The sequence below is a fragment of the Apodemus sylvaticus genome, chromosome 10 (genome assembly GCF_947179515.1).
Source record: "Apodemus sylvaticus chromosome 10, mApoSyl1.1, whole genome shotgun sequence".
In the NCBI taxonomy this organism is placed as follows: domain Eukaryota; kingdom Metazoa; phylum Chordata; class Mammalia; order Rodentia; family Muridae; genus Apodemus; species Apodemus sylvaticus.
This window is the reverse complement of record NC_067481.1, coordinates 39,865,393-39,883,094: the sequence shown is the minus strand read 5'-3', so window position 1 is coordinate 39,883,094 and position 17,702 is coordinate 39,865,393. Positions and strand designations below refer to the sequence as shown.

The following is a 17,702-nucleotide window of genomic DNA, read 5'->3' as shown; positions in this document are numbered from 1 at the left end:
CCTTTCAACAGAGAACTGCTCCATTAGCTAAAGGTCGTGGTTACAAAACCATACATTTTTTTCATGATGCACATAAAATAAATTATTAAGCGCATCATCTTTTTCTTTTGAGGTGTGGGGCGAGTGAGACAGAGTTTCCTTCATCCCAGGATGGCCTCAAATGTATCGCTTTCCTATGTAGATGAGGATGATCTTCTTCCACCTCCCAAGCATCCATTCATACGCTGCTGGCCTACGCCACCTAATTAAAACAATGTATCTAAATTTGGGGCTTATGGAAGGATTCTGATTACCCCACAGACACCTGACTCCTTCGTATACCCTTTCTTTTTTCCACAAAAATAATTCAATCATAATACAGTAACTATATAATATAATGTATAGTTATAACATTATATATAAGTTTTATCTAGATGAAAGACATTGTCATGTAAAGTACATTTCTGTAGAGGAATTTTAATCTAATAAAACGGCCACTCTGGCAAAGGATCACATCCAAACACCTTCTAGGTCTGTGTAATCCAGCTATGATGACACACCTTTAATTTCACTGGCTGGAATACAGACATGCCCTTATTATACACATAAAGTGGAAATTAGTGGTTTCTTTGGGGATTCAGTTAGGTTATAATGATGTTTTGCTGGGGCAGACATGCGAAAGAATATTTTGCTAAAGCCAACACAGGTGAAAAGGATGTTTTGCTATAGCAAACATATGAAAGGACACATGATGTTTAGAAAGAATATAAATATGAGGGCTGGAGAGATGGCTCAGTGGTTAAGAGCACTGACTGCCCTCCCAGAGGTCCTGAGTTCAAATCCCAACAACCACATGGTGGCTCCCAACCATCCGTAACGAGATCTGATGCCCTCTTCTGGGGTGTCTGAAGACAGCTACAGTGTACTTACATATACTAAATAAATAAATCTTTTTTAAAAAAAGAATATAAATATGAATCCACAGGTGGTGGGAGCTAGAGCATTGGTTCGCTTTGCTCTGCCTCACTAGACTTCACTGACAACACTTATGTATTGATTCACCTTACATGGGATCACTGAGCTTCACTTGTGGTGACTTTACAGAGAGAAATTTGCCAAAGAACTTCTTGTGAGATTCCTGTAGCTTCTTGTAGCTTCTTTGACCTTGGGCCAATTGGCAAGCCTCACATTTTCTCCTGGATTGAACAGACCTTGCTGTTTTAAGTGTGGTGTCTGCCAAATGGACTGACTGGACTGTAGCTGCCAATTTGTGTTTGGTATTTGCAACTGGGCTGGACTGAGAACAACAAAGATTGGAATTGCTCCCAAAGAACTATTTCTAAACAGGTCCACTTCCACCATATCCTAATAACCATTCTTTTCCTACCTATCTACCTACATCTGGTAGATGGGGGTAAGGAAGGAGATTGAACCCTTATTAAAGTATGTTGTGAAAAATATATGCCCATACACACCTTTAATCCATAACAATGAAGGCAAAGTTAGTCTTTACAAGGAAGCACCCATGTTTGAAAGTGACATCTAATTGACAAGCAACAAAATGACAAATCAGAGGAAGGTGTGACAGAATGGGTCATGAGAACAACTCAGGAGCTACCTAAGAGAGCAGCAGGGGTCAGGGAGGAGACACTTTTACAAGGACAGTTTTACAGAGACCAGTTGATAGGTTGTAGGTGAAGACAGAACAAATTAGAGAACAAGGAGACAAAGGATTAGAACAAATTGCCAGAGTTAGTTTGAGGCCAGGCAAAGGAATTCAGTGAGAAGCCGAGAGAAGCCAGATCAAATCCGCCATCTTGGAGAGGTGTTGAGCCAGAACAGCTGAGTTGAACAAGCCAGCCAGAGTTCAGAAAAAAGTAGAAAGGCTGAGCTTATTCAGCAATAAGTCTCCGAGATGACAATTACATATTTATCTCCAGAACAGGCCAATCTGGATGTCAAGATTTGGGGGAAATTATTGTTGCATCTGCTCCTGTGTCCACTAAACCTTCCATTCCAATGACATTTATCTTTATTTTTAGCTCTGCTCTCTGGTCATCTATATAAGTTTGCTTAGAATACGTGTTTTCTGGTAAAGCTGCTCTGTCCTTATTACATCCAGAGCAGTCTTGTTTTTTTTTTTTTTAACAATAGGCATTAAATCTTTTAATTGCTCTGTGGATGAGTTTTTCTGAAGATGACAGAAAACAATTAAATTGAATTTGATATCAGGGATCTTAGGGTTTCTCCTGATGGCAAAGGGTTACTTTGTCCCTTGTTGATCTGCATTCATTAGTCCAGTGCCAGCCTTTGACACACCTTCTGCATACTCCAGAAGGCTTCTTTTTGTATTATCCCTAGGAAAAAAAAACATTGTTTCTAGGAATACCTTGTCTACATTCCCTTTTCAAATGACCTTGCTTACCACAGTTAAAACTGCACTCGTTTTTATTTTTCTTAAAATTTTTAGAAATTACTTCTCCTATTAGAGTAGCATCATAAACATGAGATCCATTATCTGCCCTATTTCTAATCCACTCATCTGTTTCTCCATCAGCTTGTTAAATGCTGAGTTCATATGAGACTGACAGGAATATCTTACAGAACTTTTAACCCAAAACACTTAGTTCTAAGACTGCCAAATACAACCAACCTGGACATTGTGGAAAGCTTGGCAGAAATAGATTCATTTTTGTAAATAGTTTTACTGTGTTATAGTTAAAATCTTTTCTTTTTATTTAGACGAAAGGGGGAAATGTTGCAGAATATTTAGTCACATTGTAAACCTTGAGATTGTATAATTTACTGGAAAAAAAAAACCTGTTTCTCTTTGTAATGTGACTCAACCCTACAAATGTCTTTAATCCAAGAGATTCCTGCTTGAATATTGTAAACAGGATTAAATAAAATCAGCCATAGGTCAAGGGGCAGAACAAGCAACCAGTTGACAGGGAGTAGACATGGAAAAAAATCATAAAGAGTGAGAGGAGTCAGGGGGACAGATAGAGAGATGCACAGGAAGTAGAATGGGGGGACATTCAATTTGAGGGGTTTTGAGGTGGTGTGGAGAAGGAGCCCTTTCCTTTGGGGACATCAGCTTGGCAGAAGGTTAGCCAAGTGCTTCTTCTGCCTCTCTGAGCTAGCAGGCTTTCACCCCAGGGTCTGGCTCCCAAGTCTTCATTAGAAAAAAAATGAACAATTGAGATTTTGTCTTTTTAAAAATACCACATTTTTATTAAGATACATACATTAGATATAGTGAAATGAACTATATCCTATTTAAACATTACAGAACTGCCACCTGGTGATTGGACAAGACTAATGTTTCCCCAATCATGTGGTTACTAAAAGTGCAGCAGAAATCTAGCTGCATCCTTGTGACTTCCCCTGCCCTTCTCAAAGCATGAGAACCTTTGGATGTAGTTAACATTTAAATCTCTCAGTGAATACATATTTATCCATACGCATTACGGGAAGGCTATCCATCTGTTAGATTGGATATTTTCTTTATTTACATTTCAAATGCTATCCCCTTTCCCAGTTCCCCCTACGCCCAGAAGCCCCCATCCCATCCCCTCACCCCTACTGAAAAACAAGATCTTAAAGAAAGCTTTAATGCCACCATCAAAAAAGAACCATCCTTATCTTTTTGGGCCGCATGTTTCTTTTCTTTCCTGTTGCATAGCATAATCATATGTGGTTACAATTTGTGATTTTCCTGGATTTTTTTTTTACTAGTATATATAGAACCACTTTCTCAGACCTGCAACACAAGTTAACATTATTTCCAAACGAGATATTTGTAAAAGTGGGCACAAAGACACACACACACACACACACACACACAGAGAGAGAGAGAGAGAGAGAGAGAGAGAGAGAGAGAGAGAGAGAGAGAGAGAGAGAGTTTTCCTTTCCACCATAAAATATATTTAAGTTTTTTCTAATATTTTCCTTATCATTCATACCTGCATGCTTCCATGAAGTGTCAGAGAGTTAAGATGTTAAGTTGTGTAAACCATAGGTTTCTTGGGCAACCACTCAGCCCTGCCGCTGCAGGGAAAAGTCAGAGGATTTATAAATGAAGCACTCTGACAGTGTTGTTCCAGTAACTCTCCCTCTTCCCTATTTCCTGGAAGCTTTTCCCATTTTTCTGAGATGAAAGCTGGCTCACATCCTGCATCCTTCCTGTGCCTTTACTCAGCTAAATCTTATGCTTCCCAGACTTAAAAAACAAACAAACAAACCTACAACAACAAAAAAAAACCTTTCTTTCTCAGTAAGTCCTGCTGATGTCTAATTTGACCAAGTCTAAAATTCCCTGCTGAGCCCTGGTCCCTTTATTTCCAGGCCATTGCAAGTCACCCTCTGAGTAGCTGCTACTGAGTACAGGAGCCACAGAACATATTATTAATGCCATCAAAGTGATGCAAAGTCTTTATCTTTTCTTTTCTTTTCTCTGTTTTTTTTTTTTTTTCATTTTTGGTAGGGCCTCCACTGATATCTGATTGGGTAAGGAAAGGCTCTACCCTGAGAGTTGACTCTCTAAGTATAAGTAACAGAAGCAGACAAATAGTCAACCAAGGGAAGCCATTTCTTCAAGAGGGCACATGTGTGGCACAAGGACCACTCCTTGCCCCCTGCACCTTGTCTCTATTTCTCAAGTACAGTCCCTAGCACCTGCTGCCAAGAAGCGACTCAGGTATTTCTACTATTGCAACAACACAGGGACAGAGGCCTTGACCCAGCATCTTAGGTGTCTGCCCTTGACTGGGGTTTATAGCTGTAGTGACACAAAGCAGCTTTTGCCTTTAGTCAGCCCTTTGTAAGGAATAGATAGGTACAAGAAAAAAATGATGCAATCATAGAAATGCAAATAAAAACCACGGGAGACACCATCTCACCCCAGTTAGAAAGACTTTTATAGAAAGCCCCCAAATAGCAAAACTAGTGAGGCTGTGGAGAAGGGGAACTCCCGTTGGGGAACTCTCGGTAGAAATGTAAATTAGTACAGCTATTACAGAAAACAGCACAAGAGTTCCTCAAAAACGCGCAACAAGGACGCCATCTGATTCAGCGACCCCACTGCTGGGCATTGAAATGAGATGAAACTGTTATATCAAAGACATATCTGCAGTCCCCGTTATAGCATTATTCACAATGGCCGGGATATGGGATCAACCAAGGTGTCCACTGGTGGATGAATAGACAGTACATATTGGTGGTAGGACTGTGTGTAGTTATGAAGAGAATGAAGTTCTATTATTTGCAACAACATGAACAAAACCAAAAGACATTGTGTTAAGTGAAGTAAGTCAGGCTTAGGAAGACAAATGCTGTGTGTTCTCCCTCATTATAAGAATAAAATGTTGATAACATGCAAATAGAGAGCAGAACAGAGGTTGTCGGGGGCTATCTAGGAAAGCTATAGGGGAGAAAGTCTTTGGATAATTAACACCAAAACACAGTAGAAGACTGAGTCCTTGGTTCCAGCTCACTCTGAGGTCCACAGTAATTTCTTGTCTATAACCATAAGACTAGTAAAGATTGAAGGCTCCCAAAACAGTGATCAGTGTTTGACACACATGTATATATGAACCAAACTATCACACAGTATACCTAAGTATGTACACATGATACATGCTAATCTATAACTTTAAATTTTATGTAAAAGTTAAAGTGTTACAGAACTATAAGTCAAAAGATCAGCTCTGTCTGCAAGTTTATGTTTTTGAAATGATCACCATTAATAGTTTGGTAGGCATTATCTCATTTCTTCTATGGTATGTCAGTAATTGTGCTCTTTTATATTACATCATATTTCATATTCCATTAAAATCTATAATATACTGTGTAGGAGTAGACCGGTTTCCTCATTGCCATCATGCTTTCAGGGACATATCTCAGAGGTTTGTCTGTGCTCATGGTGTCTTTTCTGTCTTCAGAAACCTGTGTGGGCTGCTGCCAAGGGACCTGGGTCTGTGGGATAATATATCAAGAAGGGACATACATGGTCATGTCTGCTCTCCAGACTGGGAATCAGGTGGAAGCACCAAGCCCTGCCCAGGTCCCCTCCCCACACAACCCAGCGAGCACATGTCAGAGCCAAAGTCAAATGGCTCTGCCCTGACTTTCCCGACTTCCATGGTTAGTGCTCCAGCTCTCTGCTCTCAAGTCTGTCTGCTGGGGTGAAGAGGAGATCACGGAAGCGTCCCAGACTTTTTTGAGCACAGAATACTCTGCTCTTACCTTATTATACAAGTCATATGTATTTAAGGTGGGAAATTTCAGAAAGATTATTAACCTGCCTTCTCACATAAAAAGTCACATTGACATTCTAAATGAAAGCTTCTACACACATAGACATACACATACATATACATACATACACATACATACACAAACAAACATACATACACAAACATACATACATACACAGAAACACATAAATAAGGCATACACACAGACACACATATACATACACATACATACACACATACATACATAGACACACACACACACACACACACATACCCTATACTGTGTATCCATGGCTAGACATAGCCCAACCTGCTTGATGTCAAAACCAACATCACAGCAGTAAGCCCTGTCCTGACACAGCCTTGGTGTCTGAGAATCAAGACATACATCATTCCTCCATGGTCAGAAGACCATAAAGACACAGATGGATAATATCTTGCTCAGAAGGCATTATAAAGTTGTAAAGGCTGGAAATACTCTTAGTAAAAACAAGTTTAGATAACATTAGGATATCAACTTATTCCCAAATATCAATTTATTCTTATTCTCAACAAGATCTGGAAATTGCAGTGTTGTAAGGAAGTTAGCCCAATCCTTGCTCCCCAACCCTTATCTTTCATTCAAGCTGTCAACATCCTGGCATTTGTGCTGCCACCTGGTGGATATGACTGTCACTGCACCTCTGGACCTCCTTTCCTGAAAGCTTAGGATTGACTGTTGGCACTGTAAATCTAGGAAGTGTGTCAAAATGACCTGAGGCTAGAGGAACTGAGACTGAATGTAACCCCAGAACAGCTTGAAAACACATATTCATTCTCTCAGGCTTACGGACCAAGCTTAGATATGCGGGCAATGGGAAGAGAATGCTGGAGAACCCTGCTGATGGAGGTATCTCACAGTGCCAACTAGATCCACCCAATGTATTCACTTAACATGTGAGTGTAGACTCCAGTGTGCACCTTCCACACTGCTAACTTGAGAGAGTAAGATGGTGTTTAATGTGTTGCTGTACAGCAAGACCATGCTGCTGGGGGAAGTGTCTCATTAGACTCTAGATTACTGCTTCAGTAGGTCTGGTGTGGAATCTAAGAACCTTCATTTCTTCCAAGGGATCTGAGAAATGGACAGACACTGGTGGCCTGTAATCTGCACTTATTTCAGGCTAAGTGTAAAGCACTTGTTAACCTTACCTTTCTCTCTGAACGTCACTGTCTCATTCTTGTGCTGAAGTCCTGGAGGGTCACAAATATTCCCTCTCTTGTGTGACTATATATATATATAAAACTACAAATCGCCCCCCCTTACACACCACCCCAAACACCTGCCACCTCACTAGGCTTTGACAAATGTCCACACAAAGACCCGTGTGATAAAGGCACCATCTTTAGTCTCTGGCACCACTCAGAGATGGTGGACTATCTTGCAGTGCAGTAGAGTTGGAGGAGGTGATTGGAGGCATGAGCTTGAAGCAGAAATGGGGACCACTCAGTGCTCCTCCCTCCTTTTCTACCTGCTGCCTGCCCTGAGGTAGGCAAACTGTTCTCTGCCCCAAGGTCCAATCATGACACAGTTTTGCTTCAGGCCCGAGAAGGAATGGAGCTGACTGACTGGATGGAAACTTGCGAAATCCCGAGCCAGAACAAACCTTGCCTCTTTGTAAGTTGTTTGCTTTAGAGATGTGTTAATTTCATAGGAAATTATCTAGCAGGCAGCACAAAGTTATGGCAGAATTACAGAATGGGTTGGTGCTATTTAAATGTAGTAAGAATGTGGAGTTCCTCAGCGACTGGCCTACCACTGTTACTCAGAAATAAAATCTCCACACCCCCTGTTCCCCTGAGGGTGCAGTATGGGGCACTGTCAGCATCCCAAGTAGTTTAACCAAGGAAGGAATTTTGAGTAGATTGATCCGTGAAACATAGAGGAAGCCAGTCCCTATCCCTTGACTGAGCTCTGAGATTTGGATGCCAGGTGACTGGAAGCAGGAGCTATGCAGACACTCAGGTGTGGATAAAGAAGCTCACGGAGGGAAGGTATGGAGAAGAGAGCGTGAAGACAGATGGGTAGTTAAGCTGAATCCGGCTAAGGAAATGACTCAGTGGGTAAAAGCTCTTGCTGGACAGATATGGGGCTATGAATTCACGCCCCTCACCCACACTAAAATGAAGGTACGGCCGTCCTTCTGCCTATACATTTAGGGCACAATATGTATGGGATGGAGGCAGGAGGATCGTGGGGGTTGGCTGGCTGCCAACACAGCTCCACTTCAGTGACAGGCCCTGCCTCCAGGGTAGAGAGTCATAGCGTGGGACACCTGCTTCCTCTTTAGCTTTGTTTCCATGAACACATAGGTGTGTGCACTAGCATATACACACGGGTTGTACACCAATACACACATAGCCCACACACGTGAAAACGAGGAAGAGGAAAAGCAGGAGGCAGCAGCTGTGGTTGGGCTAGGTATGGCCTGTTTGAGATGGAGCTAGATCTTGAGAATTTTGTAATAACAAGAATTGAGCTGGGAGATACACATGTATGGTGCACATGTGTGTGCATGTGTGCGTGCATGAATGTGCTATGCACATTCAACTGTCCAGTGTGTACCGATTCCCTTTCTCCCCACCCCATGTCTCTCTGCCAATCAAAGTGGAGAGCTCAGCCTGGGATAAGGACTGTGCTCAGAGGGCAGGTGAACACTCACTCCCTTGGCTCAAGTCTGCAGCGTGCTTCTCCCCCGGCTCCAGTCCTGATGGCCTCTCGGTCTACACAAGAGGAAATGAAATTTTTTGAGGCACTACACACTCCATTTCACTGGCAGCATAAAATGATCTGGCACAAGTTAAATCTGGCAAGGGCATGTGTGCACTGAGAGCTGAGAGTGGAGAACACGTCGCCCAGGCAAAATGCAAATGGAGTCACCCTTGGTAGTCTTGGGCAAGCAAGGTGACTTTTGGTTTCTACTTTTCATTTCTGTAAATAAAGCACTATCTGTCTTAGTGGGGGTTTCTGTGGCCGTGATGAAACACCATACCATAAATAACTTGAGGAAGAAAGGTTTTGTTGTTGTTTTGTTTTGTTTTGTTTTGTTTTGTTTTGTTTTTTTAGCTTACAACTCTCAGGTCATACTCCATCGCTGAAGGAAGTCATGCAGGGGCCTGGAGGCATGGCTGACGACGAAGCCATGGAGACGGGCTGCTTCCCGGCTTCTTCTGCATGGCTTGCCCCCCCCTGCTGCCTCCATTGGAGGCACTAAGCCCTGCACTGAACACAGCTACGGCACACGCTAGCAGATGCATGAGCTGGGCTCAACATGAACACAGTTCTTTATTGGCTAAAATGAATTCTTCTCTACCTACAGCCACACTTTCAATGGTAACAGGCTGGGATTCCAGTGGAGGTTTATTGAGCTCCAGTGCTGTCATCTGGGGTGTGTACCTTTATTGAACACCCAGTCTGGCAACTTCAAGAACCCAGTATGGTTAGAGAGAAGGTTGCCCAACAAGAGAGGTTGAGGGGAGGACAAGAAGCTGAGGTGAACCTACCTAGAGCCCATACTGGGTTCTTGAAGTTGCCAGACTGGGTATTCAATAAAGGTACACAGCCCAGATGACAGCACTGGAGCTCAATAAACCTCCACTGGATGTCACCACATTTTGGTAACTATGGGTTATGGTCCATAACTTTATCAGTGTATGGTGTCAGTTGTCTGTCAGAAGGACCTCCAACTTGTGGCATGTAAGATCTGTGACAAAAGAAAGGAAGAGACTCTTCCTGCAGTTCCAGAATTAGAAACCATAGTCCTTGTGAAACGTGAAGTTCTCTTCCTTCCTCTCTCCTCTCAGTGTGTGTGTGTGTGTGTGTGTGTGTGTGTGTGTTCCTAGAAATTGAACTTAGGGTCTCATGTCCTCTACCATTGAAATCAACCATTTTCCCAGACACCTACAAAGGGACAACCAACTGACCCTGCGACTTCTCACTCTCCCTCCTGCCCGCTGCTTCTAGCTCATTGCATGTTAAGGTATTTTATGAGATGCAGTATTTGTCTTAGTCAGGGTTTCTATTACTGCCATAAAACACTATGAGCAAAAAGCCAGTTGGGGAGGAAAGCAGCTATTAGGCTTACACTTGAAGATCCTTGGAAGAAGTCAGGACAGGAACTCAAGCAGGGCTGGAGGCTGGAGGCAGGAGCCATGGAAGGAACCGGATTACTGGCTTGCTCAGTCTGCTTTCTTAGAGAAGCCAGACTACCAGCCCAGGGATGGCTCCACCCACAATGGGCTGGGCCCTCCTCCACTGATCACTCATTGAGAAAATGCCTTACAGCTGGATCTCATGGCGGCATCTCCTTAACTGAGGCTCCTTTCTCTCTGATGACTCTAGCTTGTATCAAGTTGGCACATTATGTGTACCCTTCCCCCACCACCAGGGAAATAAGAGAGTATCTCCCCTGGCATCCAAACCACGGGGTAGTCACTCGTTGGATTAGCAGGCGTGTCTACAAGGAGGAGGAAGTGAACTTCACACCTGGGCTGGTTGTCACTCTCGCCTCATTCCCCAAGTCCTGCAGCAGTGGTTTAGCCTGGGAGGGTTTGATGTAGATATTGACGCCTGGGGTTCCCCAAAATGCAGAGATAATGGCATCAAGGCAGAGGAAAACCACACTAGCTTGCTGTCTCCTCTACAGGTGGCAGCACCCCACTGGCTCTCCCACTGCCTCTCCCTGTCCTTGGTTACAGGAATAATTGTCTTAGAGCAGGGAGGGAGACGTGAAAAAGCAGATGGTATCCTTGCTGACACCCAGCTCCAGGATTGTAATTCCCCAAGGACACATTCCTTATCGCAGCTCATTCCTGGCCCAAAGTAGATCTCTAATACCTCGTAGAAAATGAATGAAAGTCCCTTCCGCACCCGGGCTTTCCAGCCTTAGGAGGACTGTGTGTGGGTCAGAGGAGCGTGTTCTTGGCACGGAGCTTGGTTTGAGTAACACGGCGAGCTATCCAGGACACGCAGGCGGGGCTTTGGCTTCCGTGGGGCGCAGCCCCGCCCCTAGCCTTGCTGCCTAGCTCAGTGGGTGGGAAAGTTTAAATCCTAGCAGCCCTTGGCCCTTACTCGTGCTACCTAAATTCCCTCAGCAGCAGCATGAAGCTGGGAGCCTTTCTTCTCTTGGTGTCCCTTGTCACCCTCGGCCTGGAGGTACAGGAGGTGCAGACTGCCGTGAGACCTCTGCAGCTTTTAGGTACGTCCAGGCAGACGGCTGCCTTATTCTTCCTGAGTGAAGGGTCAGAAGTAAGGCGTCCAGACCCAGTGTGGGAGGAAGGGGGGCAGAAAATGGAGGAAAGAAAGAGTTCTCTTTAGGCTCCTCCTTCGTGGTCACCTCTTAGTCCCCAGGACAGAACCCCTCTGCCTTCTCTCTCCGTCCGCTGGGTCACCTCACTGGACTCCCCCTCCTGCTTGCTCCTCAGGCACTCTCCATCCCCCAGCATCTCCTGCTCTACCAGCATCTACCTTGACCTGTCTACAGAAACTATTCTCGTAATTATGCTAAACACAGGTCAATCTCAATCTTCTTTACCAACAATGTTCTCAGAAAGGGTTTTGTTGCCATGGGGTTTTACTGTCGATTGTGTGTGTGTGTGTTTGAGACAGTCGCATACTGCAGCCCAAGCTGGTCAGGAACTTACTTTGTAGCCCAGGCTGACCTCGAACTCATGGCCATCTTCCTGCTCCATCCCGCTATGCTGGGATTGCAAGCACAATCCACCTCACCTCATTTGGCCTCGAAGGATTCTTAATCCTCTGCCCATTCTTCCCTTCACCCTTTGGTGACCACGGCCTCGTTGGTGACACACGCTTCTCAGGTCCCCTGGATGAGCCTCCTGACTCTTCTCTGTAGTAAACTCTCACCTTTGCAGCCCTGCTGCTGTCCGCCCACCCCTCCCCCACAGCCCCTATCCTGAGCTTGCTTTTTTCCTGGATTATCTTGGACTGAGATAGAGCTTTAGGCTTTTCATCTTCACTCCATCGACTACCTGTTTTTGAAATAGTTTGCATCTCTTCCGTCCTTTGCCCTCTGTTGCCTCACTGTGTCCATCCCTGATTACCCCATGGCCCTGCCATTGCACTAGTTTCCCAGAAGCTCTCTCTGCCCCTCTCTTCCTTCTTCGATGTGCTTACTAGTCGAATCCTGGTTCTGTCTATGCTTCTGCAGCAGATAGTGCTCCCAAGTGACCTTCTCTCGGTTTATTAGCGAGGTCCTGATGGCCTGCTTGCCCCCTGCAGCGTTTACTTCTCCTGCTCCCAAACTTGCTCAGACCTCTGCTTGTCAATCCTCCTGACTCCTCCTATTCCAGGGAACCGAGAGTGACAGATGATGTGCCTAAGGGGCAGGACTTGAAGGGTCAGTCTCCAGTCCTGGGAGTGCCTAAGTCCCACCCTACTACTTTCCCCCTTGTGACGTTTTGCATCTTTCCTCACAGTGCTCCGCCTGCTTTCCCCCACTACTCTTCCTTGAGAATATCCCTGCACTCCAAGGCTTACTTTTTCTGATGAACAAGAAATAAAGTCTTATGTCCTCTGAGCCCGTTGAGTCCTCTGGATCCACCTTGCAGGACACTCGTGACACACTGCCCTGTCTCCAGTACCTTAGACATAAGTCTTACTTGCATTGGAAAGCTATAAAAGGCCCTTATGTCAGTGTCCTTCCTAAATGCTTTCTATATAGCAAAAGATCATAAGTATTTAATGATTGATCAAACTACTGTGAATAGGGGCAAGGGGTCTTCAGCTTTCTCACCTCAAAGCAACAACAGCACCAGAAACACTTAGGGATCGTGCTGTAAAGCAGAGCTAGGGAAACTAAGCTCACAGAGTGACTGTAAGGTAACCAGCGAGTCTGAATATCTCTTTCTCTGCTCCATGTACTGTGATGTGGGGGAGTGATTTCAGTTAAGCAACCTTCTTCCCTCCTTTCCACAGAGCAATCCCTCTATCCATGTCTCTAAAGTAGGCTTGCTTTAATAAGATTATGTGTGCCCATTGTTTTAACAGAAATAGCCAGAAACACTTTACAAATGGTACTATGACTTCAGTTAAAAGGAACCAGTGAGCTGGGCAGTGGTGGCACACGCCTTTAATCCCAGCACTTGGGAGGCAGGAGGATTTCTGAGTTCGAGGCTAGCCTGGTCTACAGAGTGAGTTCCAGGGCAGCCAGGAGAGAAACCCTGTCCAAAAAAAAAAAAAAAAAAAAAAAAAAAAAAAAAAAAAAAGCCGGATCTGTGAAATGTACTCCTTAATCCCTTAATCAAGGACTGTCATCCCCAGCACTTGAATCTAAAGCACAGAGGTTTTCAATAGTCTGTCTGTCTGTCCTATGAGAGGATAAACTCATTGAGTAATCCAGCTTGGCCTTTAGCGGATGATCTGCCTGCCTTAGCCTATGAGTCCTGGTATTAAAGGTTTATTCCACCACGCCTGCTTTTAACTGATCTTTTCTGACTTAGGTACCTGTGCTGAGCTCTGCAATGGTGACTGGGACTGTGCGCCAGGGGAACAGTGTGTCAGTATTGGATGCAGTAGCAACTGTGTTACAAACTAAGAAGAGGTAAAAGACTTTAGTGTTCCTCCAAATCTTCCCCAGACCAGCAGGCTGTACAATTCACTTCCATGGGACGATCTAGAAGTTGGTAAAATGGAGCCTCTGTGTCTCCCTATATCTTCTTCTTTTTTTCTTCATGAAGAAGCAACTAGCACAGGATGGTGCTTTCCAAACGTTTAGAATAATTTCCAAACCCAGTCTATCCAGGAGAAAAATCAAACTATATTTGAGCAAGAAGATAAAAATCACCCCAAATGATGTCTGTATATGGCTGTGGTTCATATTTAACTATGCACAAATATATAATATATATATTTTTAAAATGAGAATCTTTTAGCTATTTCATTTGAAAATAGTTGGTGGGCAATTTTAATCTCACACTTATCTCCGGATACCCTCTGCCATCTTTGTTTTCTCTGTACTCCATTGTATATGCTCTCCTACCAGCAATCACTATAAATGTACACTTAAAATCTTTATTTTATAATTAACATAGCTGTATTTTGAATATGAAAATGCCTGTACTAATTCCTTTGGGATATAATCCAACATGTATAATCAACGACCAAAGAATACTCTGTTGGTCCTTTGATGTACAATGCCATATTAACCTAAGCAGATCCTTTTTCTGTAAAAATATTTTATGGGATTTATATTATTGCATGTTTCCCTATTTAATTTTCAGTACCCACTAATTTTTTCAAAAGGATAAAAAGCTACCATGATTAAGTTGTATTAATGTGATTAAATTGTATTAGCAGATTCAGCATGAACTCTAAACACCAAACCGTTTGAGCCAACAAGCTTGATCAGTAGGTAAAGGTTCCTGCTGCCAAGACTGGTGATCTGAGTTTGATCCCTAGGACCCACATGGTGGAGAGAACTGGCTCTCAAAAGCTGTCCTCTGTCCTCTACATGTGTGCCATGGTAGGCACAAGACTGCACATGTACACACATTTCTAAATATATACACAAATAAAAACACATTTTGAATTAAAAACAAAACCCAAAGTGTCAGGAGTCATCACAGAACAAGCTAATAACTAGCAGGTGATCTTCCTGAGATGGTCTGCCTCAGATTAAAATAACCCATGTCAATTTGCTCCCATAGGATTTGCAATGCTCAGGAGAAAATCATTTTAGGAAAGATTCCTGCTATTAAGATGTTTTTTCTGTTATATTAAATATATATAACAATCACTAGATATTAGCCCACCCTTTTAAGCAGATTTCTGCAAATCTACAAAGATGTACTGCCTTGTAGTGATGCTATATAGACAAATAGATGACTTAATCCTTTATGATGATCCTATAAGAATTCCTAAAATTACTTACTAAGATCTTTTATAGTGAGACTGCTATTAGATCCTTTTCTGATAGTCAAAGCTACAATGAGAACTTGTCAGTCTCCCATGTGTCACCAATTAATTGCTTTTAGATAGAAACCAGACTTCCTACTACTCAGAGCACATTCCAAAAGGTTGTAAAGCCATTAACCAAAGGTCATGAAAAGGGAACTAATGACTTATAAGTGCTAGGACAGAAGATAAAATATTGACTGGATTTATCTATACAAAACTTCACTAATAACTTAGTTATGGTTTTTAACTCTCAAAGAACTTGTGGAGCTGTAACAGAGGATAAATGTTTAGTGGGATAATCACTCCTAATGGATATGCATATATTCTCTGTTGTAAACTTCTATTTCAATTTATGATTTGAATTTGTATAAACTTGGGATGAACTTTTACCATGTGATCATGTATTCTGAAAGATGTCTAAGTGCTGAGCTAAAAACAAAAAAGACACAGAACTGAGCTGAGGAGAACTTTTTAGACACATCTGAACAGAACTTTTTAGAACAGAATTGAGGATAATGATTTGAGTCAGGACAGAAGAGAACTTTTTAGACAGAACTGAACTCAAGAAGAACTTAGAAGTAAAGGCATAGCATTGGTTGAAAAGGCATTGAGAGTTAGAGTATTACTGTGATATCAGAACAGGAGGAGAGAGCAAGATTAGAAGGAGAATGCAGAGTTGGAATAACTTAGAAACTATAGTTAACATAAAAATCTAAGAGAGCAGTGTGCAGAATGCACAGGGAGAGAGGAAAAAAGCTGCGGAGAGCAAAAAGGAGCAGGCAGGCTTCTCCTTACCACGGGACAGAGCCGGTCCTTTCTTAATAACAAGGCAGGCTGAGGCTTATTAAAGGAACAAAGCTTTCTTCTCACAAACTTGGGTTTAATTCATTTAGCATTAAAAGGCTAGAAGTGTTTTCTTTCTCTATGCAACAAAGATTGGAGCTCATTTTCCACCCAGAATGACTGAGTTCTTTCTGCATTGGTGCTTGGTCTTTTGCTCTAAATGCATATGTAAGTATAAACATGTGTGTATAAGTATGTAATTATGAGAACGTATGCAAGATGAACCCAACTGGTTTGAATGGAAACGTATAAATGAGCACATGTGAATCTGTGTATGAATTTATGTGGATTTATGCATATTTGCTTATGTAAAAGTTTTTCCTTCTGTGAGTGTTATTCTCTTCTCCTGGTTCAATAGAAATTTACTGCTCCAAACGTCCCCGTAACCTGACAAGCAAGAAGTATATGAACAAAAGGGAAAAGGCTCTAGCAATTAATCCTTTACTTAATCTCCTGCTGATATAGGATAAGGTGCTAAGTGTCAGAGACTATAGTTTCTGGCCTCAGAAGAACACAGAAGGCAGGTCAGCTACAGTAGCAAAGTAACTTAGACTTAGATAAGTGAACTTTTAATCATTATACAACAACCCTAAATATCTCATAAGACAAAAGTCGTACCCTTCACCAATGCTCTTCCCCCTCTGCTGCCTCAAGGTGAACCGGCAAGAAAGAAGATTCCACTGGGGCTGGTCCCCAGCACCAAAGTGTTCATGTTCAGAACATTTATTTATTCAGCCCACCTATAGTGCTTTTTGACTTCTTGATAGTGCTATGGATTTCCCAAATCAAGAACTAATGTTTCTCATTGCATTCTGGGTAGTAGCCAAGTACCCAAAACAGCAGGTCTCATGTATAATTTTTATATCTGTTTCTCCAACAAAGAATTTTCTCAAAGGCCATCTTCTCTAATTACTGTTCATTTCTTCCTATAGCTTCTACCTAGAAAAAAATGTGCCTGTTTGGAGCTCTGTGGCCAAGAAAACAGTTGAAAATGGAGGCCATGGATGGAGATTACAAGCAGTACAGTGGGGATGGACAAGAAGGTGTTTGTTTTAATACATTTTTAATGTAAAAATCTCCACACTACCTGAGTTATTTGCTTGGAGGTTGTTATGGTTTGAATATGACACGTCTCCCTGGTCCATAGCTGATTGCACTATTTAGGAAGGAGGGGCCTTGCTGGGGGAGGTAGGTTAATGGGGTATTTTGTCCTAGGCCTGACATGTTTCTTGCTGTTTCCTGGGTGCTATAGGTGAGAAGCCTCAGCCATGTACTCCTGATGTCATGATAATTCTGCTTACTACAGAGCAAAACAGGAGATCCAGCCAAGCATAGCCTTAAACCCCCTAAAACAGTACACCAAACAGTTAATAATAATAATAAATCCTCCTTCTTTTAAATTGTTTCTCTCAGTTATCTAATCCTAATAGTGAAAGGGCCAATATGTTAAGTTCCGATAGCATATATCCTTGTGGGTGGCAATACGGGTCCACCAAGAAAATTAACATACCTATTCTGTGGTCATCACCAACTGAAGGAGAAAAAAATATACAGAATTCCCAGGGAGATCGTTGAAGACTTCCTGAATTGACTTGAGTTACATGGTAGGTGCCCCTACATCCCACCTCCCACCCTGAGACTGGAAAGCCACATCTTAACATCAGTAT

General features: G+C 42.7%; 1 protein-coding gene across 1 annotated transcript; it reads left to right on the top strand.

The window, feature by feature from the left end:
• Window positions 1-11,302: 11,302 nt before the first annotated feature.
• On the top strand, window positions 11,303-17,440 carry LOC127693765 (protein Wfdc21-like). Its single transcript, XM_052194875.1, has 4 exons — window positions 11,303-11,473; window positions 13,737-13,837; window positions 16,968-17,078; window positions 17,288-17,440. The coding sequence occupies exons 1-2, from the start codon at window positions 11,377-11,379 to the stop codon at window positions 13,829-13,831; spliced, it is 192 nt and encodes a 63-aa protein (XP_052050835.1). The 5' UTR covers window positions 11,303-11,376; the 3' UTR covers window positions 13,832-13,837; window positions 16,968-17,078; window positions 17,288-17,440.
• Window positions 17,441-17,702: the final 262 nt, after the last annotated feature.

What these genes read in the sequence shown, in the direction of transcription:
- LOC127693765 (XM_052194875.1), top strand. Translation starts at nt 11,377, where the DNA reads ATGAAGCTGGGAGCCTTTCTTCTCTTGGTGTCCCTTGTCACCCTCGGC. An exon ending in GAGACCTCTGCAGCTTTTAG is followed by an intron (nt 11,474 to 13,736) that starts GTACGTCCAGGC and finishes TTTCTGACTTAG; the next exon opens with GTACCTGTGCTGAGCTCTGC.